This window comes from Rhincodon typus, chromosome 3 (assembly GCF_021869965.1).
Source record: "Rhincodon typus isolate 14 chromosome 3, sRhiTyp1.1, whole genome shotgun sequence".
Classification (NCBI taxonomy): Eukaryota; Metazoa; Chordata; class Chondrichthyes; order Orectolobiformes; family Rhincodontidae; genus Rhincodon; species Rhincodon typus.
This window is the reverse complement of record NC_063334.1, coordinates 382,894-397,894: the sequence shown is the minus strand read 5'-3', so window position 1 is coordinate 397,894 and position 15,001 is coordinate 382,894. Positions and strand designations below refer to the sequence as shown.

Sequence of the window (15,001 nt, the reverse complement as noted above, 5' to 3'; positions counted from 1 at the left end):
GCATGAATACTTTGTTCTAGTTTGAGACAACTTTTTTTTCTCTATGGATATAATGAATAGAAATTCTAGAAAAAAAATCACTATTTATAACAGTAGTTTTGCAAATGAATGTGTCTCTAAATTTACATTTAAATTTACATTTAAAAATTACCACTCAGGCCTAGGGCAGATTTATGGGTTCTTGCTGCGATACAAAATGTAATAGATGCAAAATGTAGGCTGATATTGCAGAGCTGTGTGGGGAGAGTGCTGTATCATTATCAATGCTGTCTCTCAGTGAGATACTAATAGCCTGTCATATCAGCTTTCTTAGTGGATGTAAAGGCCCAAGGCACTTTCTGAAAAAAGGGCCCTGTTGTCTCTTGATCAATATTTGTGCATCACCTAAGCCCAGCAAAAGCACATTATCTGGTCATTATGTAGTTTATTGTCTGTGGGACCCTTTTGTATTCAAATATATTTTGAGTTTGTTTACCTGACAACAGGACTTGTAACACAAAACAGTGAATTCATTTCTTAAGAATTATAGAAATACAAACTATTTCTTCCTCTAAACATACACTGATGACAATTGGTTCAAAAAGGCAGATCTGAAGAAGGGTCACTGGACTCAAAATACTAATTCTGCTTTCTCTTCGCAGATGCCACTGGACCTGCTGAGTTTCTCCAGCAATTTTTGTTTTTGTTTCAGATCTGAATAGGTGCTTCTGCCAGATTTAAATCATCCTGCGATATTACAAACAAGATCAACAAGTATTCTGCAACATTCACCACCAACATTTGGTGAATTTAACAAAATGTCTTTAAATGATGCAAATGTTTTAAGAGAATTTAGATACTGAATAACTACCTCACAAATTTACATACAGTACTTTCAGAGCAGTTTTACACCCTGATCAAAGTGTAACCAATGCTGAATCATAACTGACCTGTGATTTTTACCTATTGAATGTTTGTGACTGTGTCACTCAGTGTTTCAGGTTGGTTTACAAATGACTGCGACTGAGAAGTTTGCTTCATTCATGGTATGGAAATATAAGATACAAAATGTAATGTGGGATCCCAGAGAGTTTCATTACATCCATAAAGTGGATCATTTGTTGCTAAATAGAACAAAAGAGAAAATAAGGTGGAGGAGACTGAAGTTCTAGTAGAATATTTAGGGGCAGTGAGGTGGAAGTAAATTAATCAAGGTAGCTGTGGAATCTGTGGCTTATGGTGGATATTAACAAAAAATAAAGAACAAAGAACAAAAACAGCACAGGAACAGGTCTTTTTGGCCCTCCAAGTCTGCATTGACACCTTTTGCCCTTCAATACTAAAACTGTCTTCACTGACAGGATCTGTATCCCTCTGTTCTCTTCCTATTCATGTATTTGTCCAGGTGGCTTCTTGAATGCTGCTATTGTGTATGCTTCCACCATCTCCTTTGGCAGTGCATTCCAGGCACTCACAATCTTCAGTCCTGAAGAAGGGTTATACCTGACATGTTGACTCCTCTTCCCTCCAGATGCCGCCTGGCTTGCTATGTTCTTCTTGCCTCCTGTTTGTCTACCTTGGATTCCAGCATCTGCAGTTTGTTTCATCACTCACCAGCCTTTGTTGGACCAAAAGCTTCTCCCAATAAATGGTGAAATTGAAGCTGAGGTAGGGTAAAATTGGATATAGATGATCTGAGGCTGGGAGATGGGTGCAAATTTGAAGCAAAGCTAATTTTAAAAGGAAATAGTAAGTACATCCACAATAATCCCCCATCCTGTATTTATCACTGATTGATATTGTACAAAAGAGACCATTCAGCTTGTAGTGTCAGTGCTAGGTCTTTAAAAGAGCTATTCAATTAATCCCAGTGCTTCTGCTGGTATTTCTACAACTGTATCCTTCTAAAAATATTTTTCCCAATTCCTTTTTGACAGTTGCTATTGAATGTGCTTATTCCATCCTTCTGGACAATAGCTCTTACAATAAATAATTCTCTTTATCTCACTCTGGCAGTTTCAGCTGAATTGCTTTAAAGCAATTCCAAAAATCCCTGTGGTCTCCACATATGGCGGCGAAAGAAATCGTTACAATTTTGGTAAGAAAATCCACCGCAACATTCATTTTTGCAACACTTTTCTGCCTGAGGCTATAGGGTCATATATAATTCAATAGTGCAGCGTACACCAAGTACAGGATTGAATTACCAAATGAAAATACTGCAAAGCCTTTGACATAAATTCAATATAACTATTGGTACCGCACGACTACCCAATGCATGTGTGCCCGCTGTATTTTAGAAATATACATTTAGGGTGGAAAATGCATCAAACCAAGGCACTTGACTTCAATATATGTGTCAGATGTTAATTCCATACTGAAATTATGCATTATTTGGTTTCCTTTGGTAGTCTGTCAGCAATTCTGACAATATTGCGTACTTTTCCAAATTTTAACTGTGGACTTTATCACATGCTTTATGTATTCATTCACGTCAAACACAAGCGTGTGTCCTCAGTATTTAAACAGTCTCATCTCTTGTACTGTTTCTCAAACTCAGCTCGAAGCGGTTGGAAGGCCAAATATTTTATTTAAACGAGTGTTCGGTCAATTAAACAGACAGCAAAGTCTCAAACAAGCAACAAAATCCATCTACCAAAGGGACTGAAAGCAGGTCGGTTGCAGGAGCCGTCTGGTCTCGCAGAAAGAGGAAGCAAAAAGAAATAGGATTACAGACTGATTCACGACGTTTCTTTTTCAGCCACGCTTCCCAATCATTGAAATATAAAACCAGAACAATAATTCTATCCATGACTTAAAATTAGATCTCATTACTACTCATGTTCGCGTGGGAGAGGTTTGCTGGTGTAATGAGTTCTAAATGAATTAGTTACTAATTGTAAATACTAAGCACGCACTCGCCAGGCGCCCCAATATAATTATTATACGATTGAGTGGATGACAATATTTAGCAGCCGATTGTAAACCATTTTCATGGAGATTACTTTCGGTTATTCAATACTGTGTTTTTACACCCTTCAGAAACAGGTAATGTTTTCGTGAATCCCCACAATAATTAGCAAATAACAAATAAAGCAAGAAATGTCATACTGAAACTCCAGAAACTATGGGGGCGGGAGGGTAGGCTTCCTGTGTCGGGAGAGAGAGATGACATCTAAGAACATTTTGCTTTAGATAATGATTCTTTCTCTAAGGGATTCCAGCTGTCAGCCTTGGGACATGTCACTATTTTTTACAGACTGTATGCAAACAATCTCACTTGATAATAAAACAATGCACTTAATTAGACATCATTTTGTGAGTGTTTGTAGGTTTTGTTATAACTAGCGTTAATTGGACGTATGTGTTTTTAAATTAAAATATTCCCAAGGCTCATTGAAGTGCAGCTTGTTCAATGTCCTTTTAACAATTTTACTGGAGATTATTCATCTGATCGTTGTGAAAGAAGTTGGGGATACAATTGAAAGGGAGTATAAACTCCCTTTGGAATAAACACATTGTTCCAGACCTTCCAAACGGAACTATATATTAAATAAACAAGGGGATGTGTCACATCGTACGAAAACGTTCGAAATGTGACTTTACAGTTTAGTAATGTTGTCAAAGTCTGTTTATTATTGTCGCCGATAATTAACAAGGCATCTGTTGAAATATAAATTTCATAAAACCTTTTGATTTTTATGTAGCAACAATTATTAAGGCATATTGATATACTGTTTACATAACTGTCACAGAATGGTACCAAAAGCCTACGGTGTACATGGGCTTTTCCCTCAATAGCTTGGATATTTCTTTCCAGTTCTGCACAGTTTAATAGTTGTTAAGTTATGAAAATCCAATAAGTAACAGCACCTAAACTACAAAGAAAAATCTTAACACGAGTTATATTTCTAATTGTATTGGTCGGATAGTCCTACTAATTCAAACTCATTGCATTGCAAGAGAGCGGCAGTTCCCTCCTGAGCCAACACAACTCGTTTGAGAGAACTCTAATTGTTAACTGACTTTATTAAGTACTTAATTCCACTATACAAATGATACATTATAAATAATTTCGTCTGTAACAAGTTTCAAATATACAACGACTTTAATGAAGGATAGAATCGCTTTCAAGGGCTTCTCACACTTGGATCAGCATTGTGGACATACACAAGACAAATTTCTAATTTTCCTAAATAACTTCATTTTTTTCCCTGTCAGAATCCCTACAGTGTGAAAACAGGCCCTTCGGCCCACACCGACCCTCAGAGAATCCCACCCTCCTATAACCTAATCTATACATCCCTGAACACTGCAGTCGCAATTTAGCATAGCCAATCCACCTATAGCCTGAACATCTTTGGATTGTGCGAGGAAACCCACGGGGAAAATGAGCAAACTCCACACAGACAGTCATCCAAGGCTGGAATCGAACCCGGGTCCTTGGCGCTGTGAGGCAGCAGTGCTAACCACTGAACCACGCTGCCTTCCAAAATTTGTTTTATTTTCAACTTGTCAACGCAAATTATTGAATTCCAACTTCTAAATGCACTTGGCCAGCGATATACCCTCACCGCCAGCAAGAAAAGGCTCATGATTAATCAGGCCTTCTATGAAAAGTGTTAGTTTGCTCAAATGAGAAATACATAGTTTCCACTTTTGATCTGATTTTCACAATATAAGCATAATGATATAATCATATCCATCACAAGCCACAGTCGAATGAAGTCTGTTGGTCAAACTGCTTGGATGTGTGCAACACAGAAAAGCAAATAAAGCTAGCATGTAACTGCATAAGACCTAGCAGAGAAAACACCAATCATTTATTTAGACATTTTTTTCCCCTGTGGAATGTGTATGTTCTTATCAGTGTAAATTAAACATGAATGCATGCGCTGAATGAAATCATAAAGAGGGATGTTGTAGTATAAAATCTGAATTTGTTTGGGAAAGGATAGTTCCGCATTTCTCATAAATATAACCGTTTACGAAGTTTCCAAGTTTGCCCTTGAAATAAAGGGGCAGACTTCGCCTTTCAATTATCAACGAATCATGACCACAAGTAAGTGAGAACTGAGAAATAAGAGGGGTTCTCATCTTTATTATTAAACAATTTAGATACAACAATAAAGGGAGCCATTTTGAAACGAAAAAAGTCCATTTGAGTGCTGGTAAAATGAAAACTATTCAAGAAATCGTACAGCGCACGTAAAACACCAAATAGATGAAACTGTAGGGAGGGCCTAATATGCACTCTTTGGAAATTTAACAGTATGGATGTTAAAAGACATGTCTAGTTTTCATTCTTTGAGTCAGGACTGCAAAAAAAAATAATAAAAATGATCTCCAGTTATTAAAACTACCAATTCAACAGCAAATTGAATATTATTCCAACACACGTTTTTTTTGGATGGCGGGACATATATATGTATAACACCCCTCACACTGGTGGAGAGATAGTGATCTTGCACTTGAAAGGAAATACACCCTTTATTTGCATTCGGTTAACGGGGCGAGTCTAAAGCTGAGATGTAGGAACATTTACACCAACCGTGCCAATCGCAGGTAATTGTAGTGAAAAACCCACAGAGGGTCGCTTTGGAAATCCGGAATTGAGAAATCAGCAGAATATTCCAGATTTATAAATAACCGGAGTGGATACATCACCAGAAGAACTAATTCGGCGTCACAACCAGCTGAAAAGGTGAAATATTTACTCCCGCTGGCACTGCAATTTAACTGTTGTGTAGTAACGATATGAAGGTTACATCCTTTCAGTATCAAAGTGTGAATGTTATGAATCAGGAGGAAGTGTTTATTTATATCATCGCCTTTGTTACAAAAATTGAAAAAAAACTGCGCGCGGTTTTTTTTGTCAATTGTTGCAAATTTACAAATTAAAATAATTTATTTTCTTCTTCGAATAACACAGACCAGCAAAGGCAGTGCAATAAATTAGTACGGGCTCAATAAAGTTACAGAAATGGGCATCGGTTTCTGTTGAAATCTACAATGCAAGACAGCACTGGCAGCATTTCCATGCCTGTATCTGTTTTCACTGATCTGATTGCAATACGGCTCCGCTGTGATCTAATATTCGAACGTGCACTGAAAGTTAATAATTATAACGTGCACAATAATATCGATACCAAAACAAAATGCTCGGCGTACTCCTAGAAGATTGATTTTTTACAATGAATAAACCCGAGGGGCTTGGCAGTCCTTCCACTTGCACACTGAAAAGCTTTGATCACTGCAACAGAATTTAGTGTCATGGATGTAACCTTTCTTTAATTAATACGTACTATAATCGACTTTGTTTTTCGGTTATTGGAAATTCATAATATAATTCTGGCATTTGTTGAGCGCCTTTCGGGGCCTCCAGACGTCGAAACGTGCTTTAGAGTAATGAACGGTAGTCGCTGCCGAACTGTAGGGGACGTTTCTTAAGAGAGGCAAGAGCCGTTTAACAATAGGAGCAATGTTGAAACAACACGACCGTGTATTTCTTTCGGAGGTATGGTTTCTAAACCTTGAAATAAATGCATGGTTTTTTGTTTCACAATGATTGAGGGGTAGAAAGCGATTGTCAGCCCAGGCTGACCTGGCCGTTAACTTTCAAAACGCCAGTACCTGGACTGCATTAAAGTCTCAATAAGGGCTTTTGTAGCACGGTGGGAGTGACGCTATTTCTCAGCTAGGAGACCTGGGTTCTAGTTGAACGAGCTCCAAAGGTGTGTAATAACATTTCTGAGCAGCCTATACAGCTACTAGCTACATAAAGAGTAGCAAAATGAAAATGCATTTGTATGCATGAGTCCGTACCTCTGAGCCAGGAGGCCTGGGTTCAAGTCCCACGAGTTCCAGAGGTGAGTACTAATATTGCTGAAGAGGTTGATTAAAACAAAGAGAATAAAAATCTGCAATGCATGAGAGAAGGCTCTTGTAGGCAATAGTAGTGTTCCTACTTCTCAGCCAGGAGGCTGGGGTTCAAGTTCCACTAGCTCACAGGCGTGTCATTAATATATCTAAACAGATACATTTAAGGGAAAAAAACTGCATCCATTACAGAGGCTTCTTATGGGAAGTGGTAGTGTCCCTACCTCTGGGCCAGGAAGCCCGAATTTCAAGTCCCATCTCGCTCAGCGGCATAACATCTCTGAACAGATTGGTTTAAGAAAAAATCAGTCTGCATGCATTTGTCCTGATCTCATGCGGAAAGACGAACAACGCGTCCCAGGCTGTAGCTCCGGGAGGCGGATGCCAACACCCGGCAGTACCGTTCTCCTGCAGCCGGGGTCGATGATCGCCCGCCTGTCTCGAAAAGCCAGTGGCGCAGACAGATGGTCTGAAGGCTCCCAGTCAATCTGGTCCGGGTGTCGGGGTGGAAACTCCGCAACGAGTCACTCCATTTTTGTGATCGTTACCCGTTGGTCCCTTCCTGATACATTCCCCATTCATTCATCGAAGGAAGAAAGTGCGCAGACGCGCGGCTGCCGGCGGCCGGCTCCCCTTGTGCGCAGACGCGCGATTGCCGGTGGCCGGCTCCCCTTGTGCGCAGACGCGCGATTGCCGGTGGCCGGCTCTCCTTGTACGCAGACGCGAGCTGCCGTCTGTTGACGGCTGATTCCCGTGGTGCGGAGACGCGAGTGCTGTTATGCGCAGACGCAGAGATTCATCCTTTGGGTAGGTGAGTGGCCTATGCTGTGAGGCGGTGCTGTGACGTCATCCAACCCCCCCCTCTCCCCCAAGCCAACAGCTGGGCAGCCAACCGCGCAGGCGCAGCAAACAAGTCTGGACAGATCGCGAGCCGAGCGAGTCAGTCCAAGGTGCAGCGCCCCTCTCCGGATTGCAGCTCTGCCCACGGGAGACCTCCAGCAAGCAATCAACATCCCAGCAACCCCTCCAATGCACCAAGACAGACAGATAGACGCAGTCATTCGCACTTCATGCCAGCCTCGCAAAACCAAAAAAAAACACACAAACCGAGCCAGGAGGATGGTTTACTGACATCGCTCCACCTTCTCCAACTCTTGAAATACTCTCGGCAGAGAGACCTGTCACTATAACAGGTTCGGAAACTGACAAAACGAGCCAGCTCCAATTCATTATTGTCACTGTTATTCTAAATAGTACGGAAGGAGAAAAAGATATTAAGTGGGCGCCATGGCTAATAACGACGAACTTGCCAATGCAGCTGCTCAAGGGAACTATGACAAGGTGAAAGAATTGTTGCATAATGGAGCAGACGTCGATGGGATCAATAGTTTTGGTAGGACCCCCTTACAGGTACTTATTTTTATTTAATGTTCCATTTTTATACTTCGCTCATATTATGAGACATGTCCGTAAGATTGATGCAACATTAGTATTAGTCTTTGAATGGTTAGGCAGATATTGACCCTGATTGGTTTTAGGTTTGCAAGTAATTTCCTCAATTTCTACAATCTGTGCAATTAGCTTCTCGATACAAATTTTGGGTTAATTTTGGACGAGGGAATATGATTTTAAGGGAAGGGCATGTTAACGCATATAGCTGTTAGAAATACCGGAAGTGTTTTAACTAGGGCAAACGCTTTTTTCAAGGAGTAGAAAATAAATAACAAAAAAGAAAACTTTAACCGTAAGATTATACGTAGTTATTTGTACCGGATTAAAAATCGTTATTTTGGCGCCATTTTAGTCTACATCATGGAAAAATGATATATATTTGTTCATTTAAACATTTCAAATGTATTTCATTTATTAACCCCAACGGCATATAAACTAATGAAATTAATATCAATCCAAAATGTTCTAAAAACCGTAGATCTGATAAAATTTGAAACAAATAAGAATCCACTCATAAGCTCCCAAAAACATCAATGTTTCTAGTGCAAACCAAATCGACGGCATTACAGCTCTGACCAACGACATCAGTCCTTGTTGATTTAATTTGCTGCCTCGTTATTTATAATAAATTGTTTTACTGAATATTGTTTTAAATGCCAGTGAGATCGTGCATTTTACAATTTAACTGCAAAGCAATGGCAATCGAAATTAAGCAACATTCAAAGACGCCTAAGTGCTCTACTGCTAAGTATTAGAAAATTAGATATCCAGCCAGAAAGAGAGATTAGAAACGATGGCAGAAATTTCGTCAGGCATTGTAGAAAACAATGTGTCAAAGATCATTCGGTATAATCAGACATTTTATTTTTATTTCACTGCGTAAATCACTTAATTGTAAGCAAATGTCTCAATATGTCATTGTAAATATTTGATTTTTATATATCATTGCCCAAAATATCTTTGTTAGTTTTGTAAATTTTACAAATTTAACAACTACATCTAAATGTATACCCTAAAAGAAATTGAAATGATTTCTGTGTTGTCTTAACGGCTTTATCCAGAATATTTTTAAAAAAAATCTTGAAGACTGTTATATTTCTCGGCGATTTTCCCTCTGTAATGGTGTACTAATTAGGTAGATTAGCCGTGCTAAATTGCCCGCAATATCCAGGGATATGCAGGCTAGGTGGATTGGCCATGCGAAATGCAGGTTTATAGGGATAGGGTAGGGGTGGGATTCTCTTCGGAGGGTAGGTATGGAGTCGATAGGCCGTGGGGCCTGCTTCCAAACTGTACGGGATTTCACGATTTTAGTAAGACGCCGCCTTAAATTCTGACTGGGACTAGACATTAGCTAAATTATTTAAAATGTTAACCTCCTATTCTTCACATGTTTTGTGATAACTCGCTGATCATTTTTAAGCTTGAAGCAAGACTTGGCCGTAAATGCTATAGTTTTTATATATTTGTTAGTATTTTAGGATACCTCAGAAACAGAGATAAACGAATGTAGGAAGAATGGACTCATTGGAAAACTGATAGCAAGAAAAGAAATCAAATGAATGTAACAAAATTGGCAACAGTTTTATGCTCACTGCATAATCTATTGATATGCTATATACACATTTGAGAAAGTTGTTCAATAAGGCATTGAGACAGATGTCAGTAAAAAAAAAGGGGAACGAATATAAATTTAGGTTTGGTCACTTCAGTTCCATGTGGGTGTTCATTATCTAGGACCGGTTGAGAGGCAAATTCCTTTCTCTCTCTTTCTGTGTCCCTCTCAGGTAATGAAAATGGGCTGTCCGGAGCTTTGTCGCCTTCTTCTGCAACACGGAGCAGATCCTAACCGGCAGGATAATCAACAAATTGCATTGATCCATGATGTTGCCAGGGAGGGTTTCCTGGACACGTTGAAAGTTTTGATCGAAGTCGGGAATGCTGACGCGAATCTCCGGGACAAAAACAACCACCGACCCATCGATCTGGCAAAGCAACACGGCCATCTGGATGTTGTGAACTATCTAGGTAACCTAAATCCAGCAGATTGAGTGGCTGTGTTCTCATTGGGAGACATACCACCTTCATTTTAGATTGGATTTTTATAAATACACTCGTTTCCACGGACTTTTTTTAAAAAAGAACAAATACCAATATTGCTGTAAAATGTAAAATATATAAATAAAATATGGTAAATACAAAGATGTTTTGGGAATTAGTCTATAAATGTGCAAATGAAATATTGGCAATAACACCTTTAGGCGGTTTAGTTGTAAATAAGGTACTCCATTCACAGTCATAACATTTTATTTCAGTTTAGGATTTCTCGAAAGATTTTTTTTCTAAATTACTCGGACACCCCTCTGTCGCTTAACCTCGCTTTCTGCTGTTCAGTTTCATAATACGTAGACACGTTTTACTTTCAGGCGCATTTTTATTAATTTGGACAGTTCCCCGCACCACCATCACCGCCGCACCACCGCACCACCCCCCCACCCCCCCCCCCACCACCCCTTGACTATTGCAGAGTGCCGGTTAGGCTGAGTGGTTTGTTTCGCTCTTATAACGTCTAAATATACTCCTTTTTCAGTGAATTTGTAAACATTGCTGGCGTTAGGCTCTTCAGAGTTCAGATCGTTAATTGATTTATTTCACATTTAATGGCATCTTTAGAGGTAACCTAAAACGAAATTGGAAAAATTTGGGCAATTGCATTCGATAAAACATGCATATTCTACACAGAAAAAATCGAAGGCGATCTTATTGTTTCATTGTTTGGAGGGCGGCGCACATCCTCTTATGTCCTTTCAGCACCACAGCTTAATCCATTGCATTTAATCATAAACCGTGAGAATGGAATATACTGATCTATTACAGTGTATAATGACAAAACTGTAGTGTAGTAACTGAACATGGTGGAGACCGCCTTTCTCCCTTCTGATTTTCTCAGTCTCTTCAACCTGCTGCTGAGTTACACCATCCGTGCAATTCTACAAATGGGTAAAATTCTAAACAGGGTGCAGGGGTAGGGGGACCTGAATATATATGCACCCAGACCATTGAAGGTGACTGGACAAATGGAGAAAACGATTAATAAAGCAGAGAGTGTCCTCGGCTTTCTTAATACGGGAATAGGGTACAAGAACAAGGACGTGATGTTGAACTTGTATAAGGCACTGCTTGAACCTTAGCTGGAGTATTGTGCAATTGTGGCGCCGCGTTATTGGAAAGACGTGAATGCATTGGGCAGAGTGCAGAAGCGATTTACACTAGGATGGTCCCAGGAACGGGAAACTTCAACTAAAAGGATAGGTTGAAGAAGTTGAGAGTGTTCTCCAAGAAGAGAAGGCTGAGAGATGGGGTTGAGTTTTTTTTAAATCATGACTGGGCTGGAGAGTAGGTAGGAGGCTGTTGTTTTCACTTGCAAAAGAAACAAGAATGAGAAGGCATAGGTTAAAAATGATCAGCAAACAAAGCAAGGGTGATATGAGATTTTTTTTACACAGCAAATGGTTAGTGTGGAATGGACAGCATCGAAATGTGGCGGAGGCAGGTTCAATTGACACATTCAAGAAGGTATTTAACGGTTATTTGGCTAGTAATGGTGTGCTGGGATATGGGGAAAAAGGCAGGAGGTTGACACTAGATAATACAGTTGGTGCAGGCGTGAAAGGCTGAATCCTTCTGCATCACAATTAAACATGACTTTCCCAGCACTTTGCACAAGATAGTTTGAAAATCTGCTCAAAGCAGTGTGGAAATGTATTGTCTCTGCTTACAGTGAGAAAACTTGAAGCTGATGCATTGGTACTGCGAGATCCGTTTCTTCTTGAAACAAAATGCATTTCGTCTTTAATGCTTGAAGCTCAAAAAAAACAAAGTGCCCCACCCTAATAAGAGAGAACTTTCCTTTCCGCTTTATTTTGCACTGGCAATAATTGCATTAATTTGGTAGAGACACCAGCTGGAAATTGTGAATATTTTCCAGATACTGTAAACACTATTTGGTATGTAGCCATTCAGACTAATTTAATGCGCTTCTATCATGGAGGGGGGGGGGCACATTTTTATAGTGCATTTGATTTATTCACTCAAGGAGTAATGCCTTTTAAGAATTTAACAGTTGAAATGGGAACCTTATCAATTTATTTTGTTGTATCTTTAAGACAATGAGAAAGGAATTATTTTTAGCTTTACATTGAAGCAATATCAACCTATTTTAATGATTAGAAAACTGCTTTGAACGTACAGAAAATAATGGGTGAAATCCGGCCACATGATCCGAGTCAATAATGGCGTGCGTTTCTTCGATTGATTAAACAAGATTCGTGTTGTTAATTTGATAAAGCTAGGACCTAACCTCATAGAAAGGGGACTGTAGAATTGAGAGTTATTGTTCCACTAGTTCTTCTGGAGTTAAACATTTGAACATACTCATGTTGACACTTATTCGGGTGATGCACCGTCTCTGGACGAAAATATATCATTTTAGATTGTCGTGAATTTATTTTTGTGTAATTTCTCGATGATACATTTTCGCTATAAATATAGCTAGTTTATAAAAACGTCCTCAAATCTACACATATATCTCCTGGATCGTTTATAAACTGTAGATTTTTGCCCTGTCTTAAATTATTATTAGAGACGGGCACTACGGGAAAACTACAAATGGGAGAATCGAAGGAAAAAGCAGAAAATACTGCAGGGCTATTTACTCAGAGAAAGTATTGCTTACGTCATTTAGAGAAAGTGTTGGTTTTGTAATTACTAATGCATTTCACTATTCGAGATTAGTTTTGAAAGGAGTGATATATTGCTGAACCTTAGTACTCAGAAGTAATCTCGAGTATTAATGCCTTGTGACTGTTAATTTACGTAATTTAACTGATGGATTTTGCCTTCTGCCGCTTAAGCTTTGAGCGACCGTTCCTTTATTTTGATGCCACAATCTGAATCTTTTTTTCTTTATTTAGCAAAAGCCTGCCCATATTTCGCTCCTTTAAATACTATCTCCTAATATCCTATGGGTATAGAATTAGCATTTTTTCTCTAATATGAAATTTCCCCATATCTTGTACTATTAAACTGAATGCCTCTCAAATATTTTATCAAATATCAATGGCTCATAAGGTAATGACAGCTTACAATTGCACTGTTACATTGCTAATCTCAGACTACTATCCTGAAAATTTCGAGTTCCACAATCATTATTAAACTTATTAATATAACATTTATATAATTTTCAGTCTGAAAAAATGGTATTGTCTTTGAAGGTAACTGATACCAATGAAGTTGAAAGACGGCAGGGTTGAATTTGCAGAAACAACTGGAACAAATTGTTAGGGATGTTCGTAAATGGTTTGAAAAACTGAAAAATTACAATTGATATAAATCAATGTGCTTTTGAACATCTATTTAACATATTTTAAAAGTTATTGTATTGTCTTGAATTATTACTAACATTGACATAATGTAATAAATTTAAACTTATTCCATTTGGAATAACCTACTTTTTGTTCATCTTTAAGGAAATATGATTTTCTTTTACGTAGGTGTTAGGAAATATTTGTATTCTTTAAATCAGTAGCGCCGATTTCCAATTGTAACACTCATTCTACTTTAATGAAATGGATTGGCTATTATCAGCATTGACAGTAGAAATATCAGCCAACTTATCGTGATCTTTTTGAAGACTTTGAACGTATTGGCAACTTATCAGAAATACTGAGTTTTTTTTAACGTAAAGAATTCCTAACGGCGGGTCAACGGCGGCTAAACGCTAAGATTCCAACAATTTGCCAGGAGATTACAAATGGCAGATTCATTGTAGAATCTTCCCAGAGGAAAAAAAATCGGGAACAGGATAAAATGTAATTTGAATAGTATTTTTAATTAACCTTAATTCGTGTTAGAATCATTTAAACATTTTGAACGAATTTCAACAAAATAAGACATTTTCAAGTCGACACCAATGCTAAAACCTCGCTTTCCAATTGAAGCTTTTTAGGTTACGCCTAGCATTTTGACAGAACTGGAGGCTCTAAACTGCACGTTGGGGGAACAAGGAATAAATGGGAAACACAGAACAAAATAAACCGAAAATAACAAGAAAAAAAACTTCATATCAAAAGTGCAGAAGCAGCAAAATTAAAAACAAATGTTCAAGATTAAACTAGTATTCAGGATGCAAAGACATTTTCAAATCTTCCCACATGCTGGTGACAAGACAGTGATAGCAACCAGCACAAAATTCTTTCTTTAGTTGATACGTGCGTTTACTGAAAGCAGTTTAATTCTCTGTTGTACGAAGAGCGAATGGTTTACAGATTGGAAATGCGATCGTTTCTTGGCGCAGGGTGCCAGAAGAGGGCCCAGCTGCGTTTGATATGAATACTAAACAAAAAGAGGGCAAAGGGAAGTCGGAGCAATAGTTCTTTCACAATATCTGTCTTAGTTAGATTTTTAAAAATTATTTTATAGGATGTGAACTTCACCGTCAAGGGGGCGGAAGGGTGTCTCAGTGGTTAGCACTGATGCCTCACAGTGTCAGGGACCCAGGTTTGATTCCACCCTCGGGCGACTGTCTGTGTGGAGTTTGCACATTCTCCCTGTGTCTTCGTGGGTTTCCTCCCGATGCTCCGGTTTTCTCCCACAGTCCAAAGATGTGCAGGCTATGTGGATTGGCCATGCT

The 15,001-nt window shown here is 38.8% G+C and overlaps 1 protein-coding gene and 1 long non-coding RNA gene across 4 annotated transcripts in view; one reads left to right on the top strand and one right to left on the bottom strand.

Annotated features, from left to right (window-relative positions):
* LOC125482831 overlaps positions 1-7,439 on the bottom strand; it is a 27,409-nt gene extending 19,970 nt beyond the window's left edge. The window contains exon 1 of the long non-coding RNA XR_007261812.1: positions 7,083-7,439. This is a non-coding gene — a long non-coding RNA (uncharacterized LOC125482831). The remainder of the gene's footprint in view (positions 1-7,082) is intronic.
* The window catches only part of cdkn2a/b (cyclin-dependent kinase inhibitor 2A/B (p15, inhibits CDK4)), a 22,904-nt gene extending 12,392 nt beyond the window's left edge, over positions 1-10,512 (top strand). The window contains exons 1-3 of one of the 3 annotated variants that reach the window (XM_020529522.2): positions 5,337-5,683; positions 8,113-8,268; positions 10,098-10,512. In XM_020529522.2, coding sequence (XP_020385111.1) covers positions 8,146-8,268; positions 10,098-10,361 — 387 coding nt within the window. In that variant the 5' untranslated portion in view covers positions 5,337-5,683; positions 8,113-8,145 and the 3' untranslated portion in view covers positions 10,362-10,512. Of the gene's footprint in view, positions 1-5,336; positions 5,684-7,587; positions 8,269-10,097 lie in introns of those variants that run through there. The other 2 variants (XM_020529520.2, XM_048595337.1) reach the window with 2 other exon arrangements.
* Positions 10,513-15,001: the final 4,489 nt, after the last annotated feature.